Here is a 17,808-nt window from a genome sequence, read left to right as displayed (position 1 = left end):
AGTGCACAATTCATTCTACCAAATACTTTTTTTTCAGTGTGGTCTTAACAATCCCACGAATTTATAATACATTTCAGTACCAATCTTATCGTTTAAAGGCTATCTATTACACCAAGTTCATGATAGAAAAGAATTGTACTCGTGACCAGAAAGCGTATGTGCATATCTCCATATTAGCTCGCTGAAACATCTTAAGAACAGATCTATAATCTTTACGCAAAGTATAGCAGTTCCCAACAGCACACCTACCATTTGCTAAGACAGTCATTTCCAAGCCAAAAAAGCTTTCCAGTTACATGTTTTTAAATAATCTAGTGCTAAAAGTTGGTTCCTATTTACGGTTGGTTGTTAAAAGTTGTGAGTGTTAAAATCTGTACTCAAATGTAAGTGGTTGTTTTTTAAATGTCGAAACTAAACTTAAGAGTTAATGAAGATTCTAGGAATGATACCATGATTCTGGAGATAGACAGTTACTGAAATCAGCTCATCGGACAGAAAGTCCAGCCTCATCTCTTCTTGGTTCTTAAATCAAAGACACGGAATCAGTAAAAGGAAAATATTAAGACAGAAAACCGTGCAGGTATATCTAAATTCAAGCTCTGAGTGGTGGTATCAAAAGTCACAACATGACAATGTTGAGAGTAACATCTATTTATAATGATTAGCATGGAACTTCAAAATACTAACAAAATAGCCCACATAAAGAACAGTGGAGTATCCATCTATTTCTTCCAATGTATAAGGAAATTTTTGATGAGCAAGAGTAAGACAGAGCAGTTTTAAAAGGTAAATACAAAGTCAGCGTTAAAGCAGTCTTGTAGTTACACCCATGCTTTTCTAACTTATGCCGAAACCGTATCTCATGTCTTTTTGTTTCAGTGCGAATAAAACCAATATAACACACAGTGTTTAGAGATTGTTATATGAATGGGAATTGGAACGAAACAATTAATAGGAGCTTAAAGACCTTAATTGATCGATCAGTAATGTCTGAACGTAACGTTTAGTTCAGAGAGGGAACGGATGAGGGAGAAGAAGTGGAGCAGTCAGGGAGGGAGAGATCGACTTTCGGTAGACTCGGACGAAAAAGAGCGCTTGGCGAAGTGGGCTTAGGATGGGCCTAATTAAATTGTTAAGACAGACTAAAACATAGAAATGAAAGGCCAGCTTTGATCGGTCAAAACAGCAGTACCGACGTGGCGGTTTCTGACTATGTGATTGGTTGATTTTTTAATCTGAGGTGGCATATTTCTCCTTTAAACAGTAAGAAATTTTAGTATTGCAAGATGTATTAGATTTTGATCCGCGCTTTCAAAGCGCGAGATGTTTTTTGTTATAAAATTGTTAACCCATTTTTTAGTTCATAAACAGAAATGACAAATCTATTTGTATTTGATAAATATTTTATATATTTGATGTAATAATCCAAAAATGATAATTGTAAAATGTCTACTCATTAATCGAAACTTAGTTTAGGAAAATCGACTTTATTTTAAGTTTTTTGACAATTATTTTAAGTTTTAAAATATATATTTTAAAAATAGTTGGAATTTATTAAATAGGTTTTGTGTAAAATTATAGTTTTGTAAGTGTATATATTTAGTATATTTATGTTATATTGATTTAGAAAATAATAATTCTATGATTTTCAAATATGTTTCAATATTATAGGTGTAACAAATTTTAAATATTTGATTTAAATATTCCAAACTGTTTAATGATTATCAAATATGTTTCAATATTATGAGTATCTATAACATTTTTTAAAATTGTTTGTTTAGATATTGCGATCTTTGTGGTTTTTGTTTTAACCTAAAAAGTTATATTGTCATTTTAGATGATAATGTCAACACATAGTGCATATGATTTTTGGTTTAATTTTTCGGTTAAATGTAACAAACAGTTTTTCCTTCGAATTAACATTATTTGTAACTGTCCAAATGATTTTGTTTGTAATTTTGTTGGTATCTTATACAATAAAGTAGACTATGCTCTCTCTTCCTTCCTTCACGTCCTCAAGGAAAGGGTACGGGAGGGAGCCAAGATTTTTTCTTGCCGCCGGCATCAATCCTAAGATGGTTGCGGGTAAGAGATATTTGAATTCAAACATATAGTTGCCTAAACCATTTGTTCGATTCACAATATCTTATGAAACTCCCTAATTGTTATGGCAGGGAAATTATATCTACCAGGGAAATTATATCTAAATGGGACTTATGCCGCACGTATTTACTTCGATTATGAGACGGCTGTAGGAAAAGCTGAGATTGACAGGCAAGACATTCTCCTTTGTAAATTGATTCTCTCTTTTTCACCAGTGAACCATCCTTGTCCGAGAAGGGTCGATGGGATTAGCATTGACCCTGAGCCTAACTGGAACTTTGATAGCTTACTCTCTGAAATCGAGTCTGTTGAGAAGAAGCTCAATGTATTTTCAAAGTTTCCTCAGCCTTTCACTCAGACAACCTTACGGTATATCTCTCTCTCTCTGTCTTTTGATTCAGTGTTTTAGCTCTTTATTGAGTTGTGCATCGGTTTAGGGTTTGTTTAGTTTAATATTTAGAAAGTAGAGAACAGCTTCTCATGTTTTTTACATTGGCGTGTTTAAAAAGGATGGGAAGGAGAGGTGGAGGTTTTGTAATGCGTGTATCAGAAGATGAGATGGAAAGTGATGTAGATGAAGAGAGTGATGAAGAAGAAGAAGAAAAAGATAGCCAAATCTGTACGAAAGGGAAACATTTTGCTTGTGATGAGCTATACTTGAGGTGATTGCCACCAACTCTCGCTTTTTTTCTTTCATAACTGTGGAAGACTTCTTCAGTGTTATTCTATGGTTTTTTAATCAGTTAGTTTTTGTGCATATAGTGATGAATCTGATGATGAGTTTGACTATGAACCCGAGTCCTTTCTGTTGAGTAAGATGGGTTTGTGAAGATGAGAACACTTGTTTATCAAGCAAATGAAGATCAAAAGTAATCCAAGGCTTAACTCAAGTTAGTATGGTGAGTTGAAGATGGGTTAAGTTACTTTTGGGACCACAAGGAGGAGCCTCTCCATTTTGTCCTCTTGTGCATTAGGTTTAAAGATGTCTCTACTATAAAGGGAGGCTGAGAACGTGAGAGAGAGATTGAGCCACACAAAGAGCATAGAAGGGTGAGAGAAACATGTGAGCTTAAGCCTAGCTTTGGGTTTTCTTATTAGAACATAGTAAGATACATTAGAGTGAGTTCATGAGTGATATGATGAGTGAATCACTTGTATCTTTGTAACTATGTTATACCTTCTAGTGGATTCCGAGCTGTAGTCTCGGGGAGATGTAGTGACCCTCGTTAACGGGCGCGAACTCCTTAAATTGTGTGTGTGCTCCCATCTTATCCTTCTCTCTATTCTCTTCTTCATACTCTCTACAACAATGTTTTTTACAGCATTCTATTTTTGGACTTCAAGCAACTTCTATCTTGGTTTGTTGTGGGTTTATGCTGAGACAAAGTGATGTCTTTAAGCCTCTGAATCCTAACAAAGTGGTATCAGAGCCAGGTTCTGTGTTTTATGGTTCTCTCAAGTCAAGAATCATGTTTTGTCAAGAAGAGAAGTGGAAGCTTTGAAGGTTATGGAAGCTGTGTTTTATGGAAGGAGAAACTCATGGTTTATGAGGAGATTCTAAGCATGAGTGAAGCTTTGGAGATCACTGAGATTTCAAGAGAGAAAGTCTCAGATCCAGAAGAAAGAGAGAAAGAAGATTCAGATCTAAAGGAAAGAAGATCTAGAGAAAGGAGGAGAGTGAAGAAAAGTGAGAAAGGTTGGATCTTTGGAAAGTTGGAGCAGCAAGGCTCCTGTTACGAAGCCACGTCCTTTTCTTGGAGAGCTGGTTTTGTAGAGAAAAGTGATGTCTCAGGAGGAACAACAAAGCAGTAGCTCTTGGTAAATGATGCTAAAGAGAGGAAGAAGCCATAAGACTCTTTCTTGGTGAAGCATCATGGTATTTCTCAGGTTTTGAGGAATGTATGGAGACTTGAATGTCTCAGGCTGAAAGACAAGCTGTCTATTGGTGAACAGCACGTGAGAGGAAGGAGTTATAAGGCTCATTCTGGTGTACATGGAAGCATCTCATTCACACATCTTGAAGAACAAGAAGAACCAAAGAAGTTGCAGATTTTTTCTGTTAAAAATGCAGTTTTCTGTTTCAGAAACAGAGACAGCTTTGGCAAGAGGTTATCTCTACTCATTTAAGGATCCATGCAGATCTTAGGTGGAGTAATATAAGGTTCTTGAGAAGCTTTAGTGGTTATAAAACCGGTTTAGCTCAGGTTATAGTGTGAAGATGGGATGTGAACAAGTTGTATCTTAAGGAGTGATTCATGGTGAAAGTGTGAATCAGTTGAGGTGATTTCAAGGGCTATGAAATCAAGAGACCTCTAAGATACAAGAAGCTGCGACACTGTGAGAAGGATGACAAAATTCTCACAAGCTGAAATGTAGCAAGCAGAAGAAAAAACATCAGAGATAGAAGCAAGAAGCACATGATACAAGAAGAGAGTTCTTGGTCAATGCTGAAGAAACCGATTGAAGATTGGAGTAAGCTGAAGGTATTTCAGAGATATCAGCTGGTTTTGGGGTTATAAAAAGATGAGTACACGTTCTGTGACTCAATGGCTTATATCAAAACCGAACATCAATTTCAAGACTCAAGTTTTGGGAGACTCAATGTCTGATTCCGCTGCTGCAGTCACAAAGCATTTGTGATGCTTTTGTATTGAAGTTTCAAGTTGCTCAAGTTCTGCTTATCTGTTGGGATTGGAAGCTTGTTTGAACACAGTGATTTTGTACTGGTTTTGCATGGGATTGGCCAAGATTCAGTGATGGTTTTCAGGGTATTCTTTGGTTGAATCAGTTTGTAGAAGTCAGCTGCAAGTGGTGTTTTAGCTATCTGTTTCCAGCCCGGAAACTCTGAAAATTCAGGGACGTCTAATACCTTGGATTTGATGAGTGTTTTATGGCTGTGTGAGTATCTGTAAGGATATTCTTGGGCCAGTTTAAAGGAGGATGCAGAATGGTTATGGAGCAGGGCATGTTTTCTGTTTGTCAAAGGCAGAAACAATTACGGCAATTTCAGTGGCTTTTGAGTTTTGGATGGGGTTTCTTGCTGCAAGTTTTATCTCAGGGTGCTAGCTATCAGTTCTTGGTAGTATGACAGTCTAAAGTTGGTGTGTCATCAGAGAACATAAAGATACATGATTGCTATTTTCAGAGGGAATGCAATGATGATTAAGCTCTTGTTGCGGTCTGAAAATGTTATGGTGAACATAAGGTGTAACACTCAGTTTCATTGCTATTTTCAGAGGGATGCAATGAAGGTTGAGCTCTTGTGAGCTTGAGTGTATACAGAGGATTGTTCGAGTTCTTGTTTCAAGTAGTGTAAGCTCTTGACAAGATGGAAGTAGCGAAGATTCATGTTTCTTAAGAAGATTTGTGTTTGGTGTAACACATGGAGTTTTCTGCTGGATTGAATCTTAGTGAATAAGTAGTACTTATCTCAGGTGGAGCATTGTTTTTTCTCAGAAGATTATCTTGTACTTGAATCAGTTCTTCAGAGATTGAAGAAGATTTCGGTGGTCTAGAAGCTGAAGGCATTTGAGACATCATGTTTCATGAGGAGTGTCTTTGAATGTATTATGCAACATGATACAATCTGGTATCGAAAGTCTTCCTAGCTAGAGGAGTTAGGCGGCGTGTCCTGTTTATCAACAGCGGTACAAGACAAGTATGGTTGTATTTTTTGGCGACAAGAGAGTATAAGATTTCAGATTTGTGGGATAGAAGGATGGTTTGTTGATGTATCAGCCTAAGTTGTAACATCATCACAACATGAAGAATGCTTTAAGAGACAGTGCTGCCGGGAGAAAGAAAGTTCTTGAGGGTTTTCTGGTTGCAAATGGATCAGATGGGATGGCTGCAAGAAGAAAGAAGATGTGTCACAGGTTTTGGCACACTTTCTCAAGCAAGAAGTCATGGTGACTCAATCTGATACATAAGAACGTGTTTGTGGATCAAAGATACATGGAAGAGTGGTTTTAACTCTGATTGCGAAGCTGAGATTATAGAGACGGAGTATGTCCAAGTGGTTATAGTTTCAGGTGGAGTATTATTGCTACAAGAAGAGCAATGCATATCTTAAATGATTTTTTGTTTTCCTGGTGGAGTTATATTCGGAGGTTGTCTCAAGTGTTTAGCTGAAGATAAAAGAGTTAGAGGGCTAAGGATCTTGCTGTTGTATCAGATTTATTGAAGTTCTCTGTGCAAAGAAGAAAGCAAGTGCAGAACTGATGGTGTGTCAACGGGTATTCAGCTCAAGAAAGGTTATAATCTGATGGTAAAAGATTGTTTTCAGATTTGATTTGAAGCTGGGTGTTGATGAGGATAATCAGAAACGAATTGCAGACTCTGAGAAACAGAGTTGCAGGTTACTACAAGTGGATTGCAGGTTTCTGAAAGTTTTTCAGTGAGAAGACACAATGCTGTGTTTTGAGATGAAGCAACTGAAGTGTTTTTTTCAGTGAGTTCTATAAAGCAGAAACTGAAGTAGACAAGTGCAGATGATACATGGTTATGTGTCAAGGATGCTCACTTCAAGAATGTGAAAGTGTTGTGTATCAAGTCTGATGGATAACTCATCTCAAGTGAAGTGTCAGAACCTGAAAAAGAAGTCCTAAAAGGATGAAGAATGCAGAGATCAAGCTGCATTAGAAAGACAACAACTCAGGAGCTTGAAGTTGTCTTAGTTGCATCATGAGGAGTCTACATAAGTGTCTACTCATGGGAAGTCAGTTGCAGGCCAGTAAAGTTAATGATATTCAGGAAGAAGAATGTCGGTTAATGACTGCAAACTGAATAATGCAAGAACCGGATTTGTTTTGGTGGAGGCTGCATACAAGAAGAAGTATTGCAGGTTGTTCTTTACAGCTTGAAATACATCAAGGGTTCTAGAATTGATGTGTAAGCTGTTGTATGGACGCGTCTCAGGGATGTCACAAGAAGTTGTTGATAAGAGACATATGCAAGGTTGCTAGTAGTGGGTTTTTTCAAGCTGTTAGTGTGTTCTGTTTTAACAAGATGGTGGAGCAGGGTTCTGTTCTGGGATTGCTTGGTTAAACAGGTTGAAGATGTGAATCTCAGATAGTGTAAGCTATTGGTGAGATTGACTGCAAGTTGAATCAAGAAGCTTCAAGCTAGAAGCTAAGATGATTCTGTTATTTCTGCATTTGATTCAAGTGAATTCAAAGGGTTTTGATCTCAATGCGCATGAGGAAATCCTAGAAGCTAGCAAGTGAATCAAGATTTGCAGAGGTGGTATTGGTATTTTCTCAGTCACTGAAACATACTTATGGTTATGACAGAAGCCATGGAGGAATTGTGTGATTGGAGAAGTCATAAGTCATAAAGCTTATGGAGTTTTCTGTTGGAGCAACAAGCTGGACATTTCCTAAGCTTGGTACTGGATTTTATTGAGCTTTATATCAGATATTCAGGTGTTGCAGGTGCCAGAAGAAGTCACTGATGAGTTGAGCTTAATACAGATTTGTGTTAGAGCTGGTTTTCACAACTCAAGTGACATGTAGATGTTCTGATGGCTCAGGTTCGGCAAGGTGAATTTTCACAGCTGATGTGCATTGAACAAGATGTTGAATGCTGCATGGATCAAGCAGGTTCATGGTGTTTGAAGCTGCTAAGGATCAAGGATGAGTAGTGATACTCAGAAGCCGAGACAGGAATCCAAGAAGCTAGAAGAAGAAACTCTCTCTCTCTCAAGTATGTGCAAGTTGTTTGGGATGATCAACATGTTCTCAGGTGGAGATTTGTGAAGATGAGAACACTTGTTTATCAAGCAAATGAAGATCAAAAGTAATCCAAGGCTTAACTCAAGTTAGTATGGTGAGTTGAAGATGGGTTAAGTTACTTTTGGGACCACAAGGAGGAGCCTCTCCATTTTGTCCTCTTGTGCATTAGGTTTAAAGATGTCTCTACTATAAAGGGAGGCTGAGAACGTGAGAGAGAGATTGAGCCACACAAAGAGCTTAGAAGGGTGAGAGAAACATGTGAGCTTAAGCTTAGCTTTGGGTTTTCTTATTAGAACAAAGTAAGATACATTAGATGAGTTCATGAGTGATATGATGAGTGAATCACTTGTATCTTTGTAACTATGTTATACCTTCTAGTGGATTCCGATCTGTAGTCTCGGGGAGATGTAGTGACCCTCGTTAACGGGCGCGAACTCCTTAAATTGTGTGTGTGCTCCCATCTTATCCTTCTCTCTATTCTCTTCTTCATACTCTCTACAACAATGTTTTTTACAGCATTCTATTTTTGGACTTCAAGCAACTTCTATCTTGGTTTGTTGTGGGTTTATGCTGAGACAAAGTGATGTCTTTAAGCCTCTGAATCCTAACAGGGCTTGGCTGAGAGTGCACTATATGAGGTGATCAACGACCACCAAACCGAAGTTAAGGTGAGGCAAATAGATACTTATTGAATGTTTGTATTTCGATTGGTATATAATAACTGAATGATAATTTGGATCGACTGGTAACAGGAAGATATTAAGAGTAAGTATTAGTTGCTGAAACGGAAATGTTGCAATAGATTGAAACCTTTCGCTCTGCAATATTCCGGGTTGAAAAGTATAAAGAAACTAGAAAAGAAGTGGAGCGTAAACTTGACCTTCAGTACCAGCGAAAAGTGTAAGCTATGGTTCATATGCTGCGATTGTTTTTTCCTTCGTGTTTTGGAAAGTAATTTGTTGGTTCATCAAAATAAAATATGTCATTGTTTCCTTTGCTTTGTAAAGACAAACTGGATTTTACATTTTTTCTATCATGAATAAAAAATATTATTACTTTATTTTTTTCCTAAAGTTAAAAAAATATATTACTACTCTACTGACTCTTAAATTAAACAAATAAAAAAACGGTAATACATACGTAAACCAAAAAACTGCATCTAACCCATAAGTCAAAAAATTCTCAAATTCATTCACCAAGAGTAAGAAACTCATTGACATGACATCATGGACACCCCCAAATCTTAATTGACAACAACTAATAATTCAGACTCAAATGGACTACTAACTAACAGAAGAGAATGAAACAAATGAAATACATAAGATAAATCAACGTCCGACCGGAATACCCTTAGTAGTACCATAAAATACATCATTTGAGTTAGAAGTGTATGATTTGTTCTTTTAGTACAATCTAATAGATTATATATATATATATATATATATATATATATATATATATATATATATATATATAATTTTTAAAATGATATTTTGCCCAACAATAAATGTTGATACCACATGTCATATTGTCATAATAACTTTCCCCCATTCCATTGAACTCGTATACTCACCAACGAATTTATATATCTTCTTGTTTTACAAACCGCCATAAACGATCAAGTATTGATTTTCCGAAGGGAAGTAAGTTATAATATTTTTTGTATTCCTCCCCTTTCTCCCTGTTCTGTTTTTTTTTTTAATCTCTGGTGCATGCCATGATGCTGTCTTAAACCCTGATTCCCTTTGACCTAGATATCTCTTTCACGACAAAGTGGAATAGAGTTGTTTTTTCATATGTGCACTTAACATTGGAGAGCTTGAAGGCTTTTGCGCCACCAAGTATGGTTCCTACATTCATCTTGTTCCCAGTCCTAAGGACGACTTTTAAAAGCTTCAGGAATAACCTGCTTGACTTAAGCTCCGTGCAAGCTTCCTAATTATGTACTACTGTATTAATCACCTTACCTTGTAACACAAGAAATTGAAAATGACAATAAGTCACTCTGTAATACCTCAAGCATTGAGAAGGAGTTTCTAAGATGAACCACTTCATCTTCAACCGTCTCTCTATAAAGCATTGCTTCAGCCTCTTGAAATGCAAATGGTACTCCACAAGGGCCCTGAGAAATTTCTCAGCAGAGTCAAGCTCATCTACTACAACTTTGTAGCTATACAACTTCAACTCTTCTTCTTTACTTAGTCGGCATCTTCTTCACAAATGCTTCAAGTGCTGTAAACACAACCCTTCCACTGAAACTAAAGAACAATTCAAAATCATACATTCTTGAACGCTTTTGTTAATTGTGGCTAAAGGCCAAAGCAAGTTGTAAACTTACTCAAAGAAGCTTGTTCTGAGCTTATCACAGGCCATAGTCCGGTCGGGCGTTTTGTAAAATTACTCAAAGGAACTTATCTTTACCTAACGGTCTACGCGGAGAAAATCATGAAACAGAGGAGGAGGCGGCGTTTTGTTCATTACTTGAGGTTGTTGTGATGTCGATGGTGGCCGTACAGGCGGAAGTGGCATGGAGGCAGCAGAGGTTTAGAGGAAGAAGCGCAGACTTTTGCAGATAGTTGCGATGAAAGCTTTTGAGGCTTGGCCGTTTTCTGGCAAAGACATAGGTCATGTTCGTTAGTACATCTCAAAGATGCATCCAGATGGTCCATCTGAGTGTCTTATCTAGATGATCCATCTGGATGTTGTTCGTTTTTTCATTTCGTCTATGCATCCAGATGAATCATCTGAATGCAACTATGTTCGTTTGCTTTTCATTTTTAACTTCATCTGCATCCAGGTGGACTTGTTAATAAAATGACTAAAATATTTTTTTTTACGTTTCGGCGGAAAAATATCATTTTTTACGGATTTGGCGAAAATATTTTTTCGGGTTTTGCGGAAAAATGTGTTTTTGACGAAAAAGTGCACTTTTGTGGTTTTGTCAAAAAAATACGTTTTTGCGTGTTTGGCGGAAAATACTTTTTGTAGTTTTGGCAGGAAAAGTTTGTTTTTTGCGGTTTTGGCGGAAAATGTGTGTTTTGAAGAAAAATGCATTTTTGCGGTTTTGACGGAAAATGCATTTTCCGGTTTTGGTGGGAAACAGTTTTTTTCCGGTTTTGGCGGGAAAATGCGTTTTTGCGGTTTTGGCGGGAAAATGCGTTTTCCGGTTTTGGTGGGAAAATGCGTTTTTCCGGTTTTGGCGGAAAAAATGCATTTTTCTGGTTTTGCGGTTTTGGCGGGAAATGCGTTTTTCCGGTTTTGGTGGAAAATGCATTTTTTGCGGTTTTGGCGGAAAAATGCATTTTTTGCGGTTTTGGCGGGAAAATGCATTTTTCCGGTTTTGGCGGAAAAATACATTTTTTCGGTTTTGACGGGAAAATGTGTTTTTGCGTTTTTGGCGGAAAAGTGCGTTTTTACGATTTTGGTGGAAAAGTGCGTTTTTACGGTTTTGGCGGAAAATGTGTTTTTATGATTTTGGCGGAAAAGTGCGGTTTTACGTTTTTGGCCGAAAAATGTGGTTTTACTGGTTTGATCGAAAAATGTTTTTTTATGGAAATGATCGTTTTTACGTTTTTTGCGGAAAATGAATTTTTGCGGTTTTGTTGGAAAATTTTGGTTTTCAGTTTTGACGAGAAAATGCATTTTTCGGTTATGGCGGAAAAATATATATGCAAAAAATAGAATTTTGGTTTGAAAATAATATTTTGATTTTTAAAAATTATTTGTCATATATCATTTTGGACTGAACTAGATGCATCTAAATCCAGATGCACCATCAAGACTCACCTTCACTTGGATGAGAATTTGAGATGAGTTTTTAAAAAATCAGCTGGGTGATCCATCTGGATGTAGCATTATAATGTACAAAACGAACATCAATTTGCATCTTCACCCAGATGGATCACCTGGATGAGCAAACGGACAACACCATAGTGTGAAGACCTCTGTTTGGAAAATGCGGAAGCTATGGATGTAGTGGCGGTGGTGGAGAAGAGATTTCGAAACTGTTTCCAGAGCATTCATGAAAAAAAACAAATCATGTGAAGATCAAAGCCCCTCTCTGCATAATGAGACAATAAAAAACCAGTCAAAAAATAGTAAAATAAAATTTGAAAATCCAATAAAATCTTTCTGGATCCATAACATGAAACAATCAAAACTTCCTTGATGATTCAATGGCAGAACTTTCATAATACCTGAATCCATAATAAGATACCCTGAAACCGTAATCAATTAACCTCTTGATTGAAAGAATATGCTCAACGATATGTTCCTATATTCTAGGATCTCGTTACTTGACCATATCCCTTGTATAGTGGAACCGTAGAACAACCTTGTGTATATATTGATTGTATCGTGTTTATGTTGGATCAAGGAAATACATACAATTTCATGGTATCAGAGCTAAAGCTCTTGAGACCCTAATCTTCTTCGTCTTCCCTTTCTTTCTAAATTTCTTTCTACCATCCCTCTCTTCTAAAGTTCTCTGTCAATGGCCGCACCAAATCCCGTTGATTTCGACCGTGCCTTTGGCGTAACGAACATTAAAACCCATATCCCTATCACCCTCGTCTTTGAAGATCACAACTATGACGCCTGGCGTGAGTTGTTTCTCACTCACTGTCTCGCATTTGACGTGATCGGTCACATCGAAGGTACCTCTCTCCCTGCAAACGATGATGACATGCCGTGGAAGAAGAAGGATGGCTTGGTCAAGCTATGGTTATACGGAACCTTGACTCAACCATTGTTCCGCAGCACGTTTCAAACTGGTGGCTCCGCTCGCGACATCTGGCTCCGAGTTGAGAACCAATTCAGGAACAATAAGGAAGCTCGAGCAATCCAACTCGACCATGACTTGCGCACCACGGAAATTGGAGACCGTACGGTGCAAGAGTATTGTCAAACCCTGAAATCCATATCAGATCTCTTGGCCAATCTCGACGCCCCAGTACCTGACAGAACACTCGTGATGTATCTTCTGAATGGCTTGAACGAGAAATTTGATAACATCCTCAATGTCATCAAACACAAGGAGCCCTTTCCTACGTTTGACTCAGCGAAACAGATGCTTCTCAACGAGGAAACACGACTCAAGAAAGCTACTAAGGCCCCAGCGACTGCAGACAGCGCTTCCTCATCGACAGTTCTCACGGTCTCAACAGAAAAACAACCTCAACGCTTCAACAATGGGAACAGGAAGCAAAACAATCGAAGCCGTGGTCGTGGACGCAACAACCAGCAACGCTCTTGGAACAACAACTGGCAAAACAGCAATTGGAATCCGCATTACTCGGTACCGTTCTATCAACCGCCAATGATGCAGTGGCCTGGATTCCCTACTCCATGGATTCAGCAAGCAAACAGAGGCATTCTCGGCCCTGCTCCTCAACGTCAACAACAGCAACAACAAGCTCTAGTTGCTGACCCACAATACCAACCAACAACCGATTTTGCTCAAGCTTTCAACACCTTGACTATTGCTGATCCAGGCGCTGCAGACTGGTATATGGACTCTGGTGCTACAGCTCACTTAGCATCGTCTTCAGGTACACTAAATTCTGTTCTTAAAAATAGCACCAGAATGTCAGTCAAAGTCGGAAACGGTTCTCAAATTCCCATTACTTCATCCGGCTCAACTTCTTTAGCTTCATATTCTCGTCCTCTTTCATTGAAAAATGTTCTTGTTGCTCCTAATATCATCAAGAATCTTATCTCTGTTCGTCGGTTTACTAATGATAATTGGTGCTCGGTTGAATTTGACCCGTTTGGTTTTTCTGTAAAGGATCTCAGCACCAAGCGGATACTGCTCTGCAGTGACAGTTCAGGGGATCTTTACTCTGTTCCGCAACAACTCAATAAACTGCCGAACACTCCTCACGCTTACCTTGCTGCTGCTCCTTCTCTCTGGCATAAACGCCTTGGCCATGTCAACAATGCTCATTGCGTTCTTTAATTTCTTCTAATTCCATCTCTTGTAATAAAGGACAACTTCCACTTGTATGTGAAGCATGTCAATTGGGTAAACACTTAAAACAACCTTTCTTTGATTCAAATAAAATTGTCTCTGCTCTTTTGAGCTGGTGCATTCCGACATTTGGACTTCGCCAATCACAAGTAACAGTGGCATTCGATATTATGTCCTCTTTCTCGATCATTTCTCTCATTTTATATGGGTTTATCCCCTAAGAAAGAAATCTGAAGTTTTTTCAAAGTTCACTGACTTCTGTGCTTTTGAAAACGCAGTTCAAATCCTCTATCCAATCGTTTCAATGCGATAATGGTGGCGAGTATAACAATACCAACTTCCTAAACTTCTTTTCATCAAACGGTATTGTTGTTCGTTTCTCGTGTCCTCATACTTCTCAACAGAACGGACGTTCGAGAGAATGATACAACCATAAATAACACTCTCCGAACACTTCTTTTCCAAGCTCGCCTACCACCTTCTTACTGGGTGGAAGCACTACACACTGCTGTTCACTTACTCAATATACTACCCTCAGCTTCCATTAAAACCGTGTTCCATACACAACCTTTACCAGAGAGAACCCTCTTATCATCACCTAAAAACCTTTGGCTGCTTATATGCTTCCCCAACCTGAATCATTCATTTCTCCATAAACTAGCCCCTCGATCCACACCCTGCGTGTTTCTTTTGGCTATCCATCAAGCCAAAGGGCTACAGATGCCTAGACCTACAGACCAGAAAAATCATTATTTCTCGTCATGTGGTCTGTGATGAATCAATATTTCCTTTAGCTCAAACTCATTCCATCTCACTTCCAAAGTCTTATGATTTCTTGGGCGACACGTCTGAGGTATCCTCAACATTCAAAATATTCTAATTCAGCCATCTCCTCCTCCATTACAGTCTGTTGCACCACCCCTTCACACGACTGTTCAACCTATTTTAGCTCCTATTACACGTCATCCAATGACTACTAGGAGCAGAGATGGAACTCGAAAACAGCGAACTATCATAAACCTCCACACTTCAACCATTTCTCCTATCCCAAAAAGCCACCTAACAGCTTTAAAAGATCCAAACTGGAATCCCTCAATGACTGATGAGTACGGTGCTCTGGTTAAGAATAAGACATTTAGTCTAGTTACACGTCCACCTAATGCTAACATTCTGCGCTCCATGTGGTTATATAAGCATAAGCTTGGTGCAGATGGAACGGTTACACGCCACAAATCGCGCTTAGTGGCGAACGACAAGTCACAAGAGCAGGGCCTGGATTACGATGAAACGTTCAGCCCCGTTGTGAAGCCAGTAACCATCCGTTCTGTACTCCACCTAGCTCTGCAACGCGACTGGGAGTCCATCACCTTGACGTCAAAAATGCTTCTTGCATGGGACGTTAGATGAGACCGTTTATATGCATCAACCGCCAGGTATGGCCGACAAGTCGAAGCCAAATCATGTATGGAAGTTGGAGAAAGCCCTTTACGGTCTCAAGCAGCAGGCTCCAAGGGCCTGGAATGGTCGTTTCTCTTTCGTACGTAGAACAACTGGGTTTTACAAAAAGCTCTAGCGATAATTCTCTTTTCATCTACAGCAAAGGGAAAAACATTGCCTATCTCCTCCTTTATGTCGATGACATACTGTTAACGGCATCGTCTCCGGCTCTGCGTCAACATATAACAACCTTACTGAAGAAAGAATTTGAGATGTCCGACGACGGGAAACTCAAATACTTTCTTGGCATAAAGGTTGACTACAATGGCGATGGCATGCTCCTATCACAGACAGCTTACGCAAAAGACATTCTAATTCGTGCCTCAATGCAAGAATGCAACCCTGTAAGTACTCCAGTCGATCTCAAATCAAAGCTATCTCAAGACAGTGGCGACAAAGTTGATGATCCAACACTCTATCGGAGTCTCGCCGGCGCGCTCCAATACCTCACTCTAACACGTCCAAAAACATCCAGTACGCGGTGCAACAACTCTGTCTCTTCATGCATGACCCACGGGCCTCTCACCTCAATGCCTTGAAAAGGGTATTACGCTACCTAAAAGGCACCATTACAGACGGCTTACAGCTCTACAAATCCAGCACAACCACCCCCCTCACTGCCTACACAGATGCAGATTGGGCTGGGTGTCCCGACACTCGACGTTCCACCTCCGGTTACTTTACGCGTTTTCTTGGGCAGCAACCTAGTATCTTGGTCATCAAAACGACAAGACACAGTTTCACGATCTAGTGCCGAAGCTGAATACAAAGGAGTTGCAAATGTCGTAGCTGAAACCTGCTGGATAAGGAACCTTCTTCTCGAACTCAATGTCCTATTTCCACAGCCACATTGGTGTATTGCGACAACATAAGCGCAGTTTATCTCTCCACCAACCGGTAAAGCACCAACGAACAAAACATGTAGAAATAGATATACATTTTGTTCGTGAGAAGGTCGCAATGGGTCAGGTCCGAGTTCTACATGTTCCATCCTCTTCTCAGTTCGCGGATATCTTCACTAAAGGTCTTCCAACGTCTCTCTTCAACGAATTCAAAACCAGTCTTTCCGTTAGAAGGCCCAACGATAAGACTGAGGGAGGGTGAAAGAATATGCTCAAAATATGTTCCTATATTCTAGGATCTCGTTACTTGACCATATCCCTTGTATAGTGGAACCGTAGAACAACCTTGTGTATATATTGATTGTATCGTGTTTATGTTGGATCAAGGAAATACATACAATTTCATTGATCGCTTTCATCCTCTTTCTTAGATCTCGCAATTCCACAAAGAGAGCTTTATCTCTATTCAAAGGAGTCTTTTACTTGTATCCTTCCCTTCTGTTAAAAACAGCCATTTTTTATTCTGGATGTTATTTCCTCTGATCGATCTAAAAGAGAACAATATCCATTGCATCTTTCTCCAAAATACGAACCTTGAATTTATAGCATTAGCATGAAGCCCTAAGAGCCGTTGCAATCTCAAAAACTTGGATAAAGATTTGGTAAATAATTTGTTGGATTAAAAGTATTTCTGTGAAATATATACAATAATTAAAAACATAGATTAAAAATATTCCATTGGCAAAATCTTGTAAGTATTGTTGAAACAGAAGGGTACTTAAAAAAAACCCTTGTGTTTTAATAGTATTGATAAATGTTGCTAAAAAAAAGTAAGATATATAAATATTAACAGTAGTTATGAATTTATGTAATTTAAATTTGATGTCTATTTAATTGATTTATTACTTTACAATGTTTATGTGAAAAGTATAAGTTCATATATGAAATTTGAAATATATTTTATAAATTTTATATAAAGAATCATATTTAGACAATTGATCTATTTCATTTGAGTCGCGTTAGATTTTAATTTTAAAACTAAAAACAATTTGGGTTTATAAAGCTGACAACGACATTGAAAACTACTCACCGGAGCACCACAAGACATGGAGGCAGCGATATGTAAGACAGTATGCCATTAACATCTACTTGCTGCAGAAGTTTTTGGGCTGTTAATGCCCCAGCCTCTCTGCCATGAAAATGAAGCCATCTACGTTTTTGTTTCGTGCAGCGAGATGAAAGACTGTCTCCTTCGATCGTGTGAGGGATCTGAAGAACAATGGAGCCTTTTCCAGGAACTCTTCTAGAACTACAACCCGAGCCTATGAGGACCACCAGATGCAAAGGCGATAAACCGTTGGTGTTATGAGCTTTTCTAATCCAACACAATAGTGAGCACTGAGTTTATACAAATCACAAAAATGTTGGGCGTGCACAAATTTTTTTTTATCAATGAAATGACTGCCCTAAACCCTAAACCCTAAACCCTTCCGTGTAAACACCACAACCCTATCTATTCTCACCTATTTTACTTAGCTCTTGACCAAACCATCCAAAGATATAATATCTCTTTACAACGCCCCCCTTTTTTTAATTCTGCCCTGATCCTCTTCTCTAATCCAATTTATGAAACGAAAATTAATAGATTTGTAAATCCATGTTTTTG

At 38.5% G+C, this 17,808-nt stretch overlaps 1 protein-coding gene and 1 long non-coding RNA gene across 2 annotated transcripts; one reads left to right on the top strand and one right to left on the bottom strand.

Moving 5' to 3' along the window:
• Positions 1-9,314: 9,314 nt before the first annotated feature.
• Positions 9,315-10,663, bottom strand: LOC125599897. Its single transcript, XR_007333539.1, has 3 exons — positions 10,174-10,663; positions 9,850-10,093; positions 9,315-9,770 (listed from the first exon to the last, which is right to left on the bottom strand). It is a non-coding gene; the product is annotated as an uncharacterized LOC125599897 (long non-coding RNA).
• Positions 10,664-14,772: 4,109 nt separating this feature from the next.
• Positions 14,773-15,210, top strand: LOC125599893 (uncharacterized mitochondrial protein AtMg00820-like). Its single transcript, XM_048772925.1, has one exon. It carries the CDS (start codon positions 14,773-14,775, stop codon positions 15,208-15,210), a length of 438 nt encoding a protein of 145 aa, XP_048628882.1.
• The last annotated feature ends 2,598 nt before the right edge of the window (positions 15,211-17,808 follow it).

Source organism: Brassica napus, unplaced genomic scaffold (genome assembly GCF_020379485.1).
Source record: "Brassica napus cultivar Da-Ae unplaced genomic scaffold, Da-Ae ScsIHWf_2053;HRSCAF=2704, whole genome shotgun sequence".
NCBI lineage: Eukaryota > Viridiplantae > Streptophyta > Magnoliopsida > Brassicales > Brassicaceae > Brassica > Brassica napus.
Note: the sequence above shows the minus strand (reverse complement) of the source record. Positions and strands in the feature narration are given on the sequence as shown.

Coding starts and splice junctions, on each gene's coding strand:
- LOC125599893 (XM_048772925.1), top strand. CDS start 14,773: ATGACTACTAGGAGCAGAGATGGAACTCGAAAACAGCGAACTATCATA.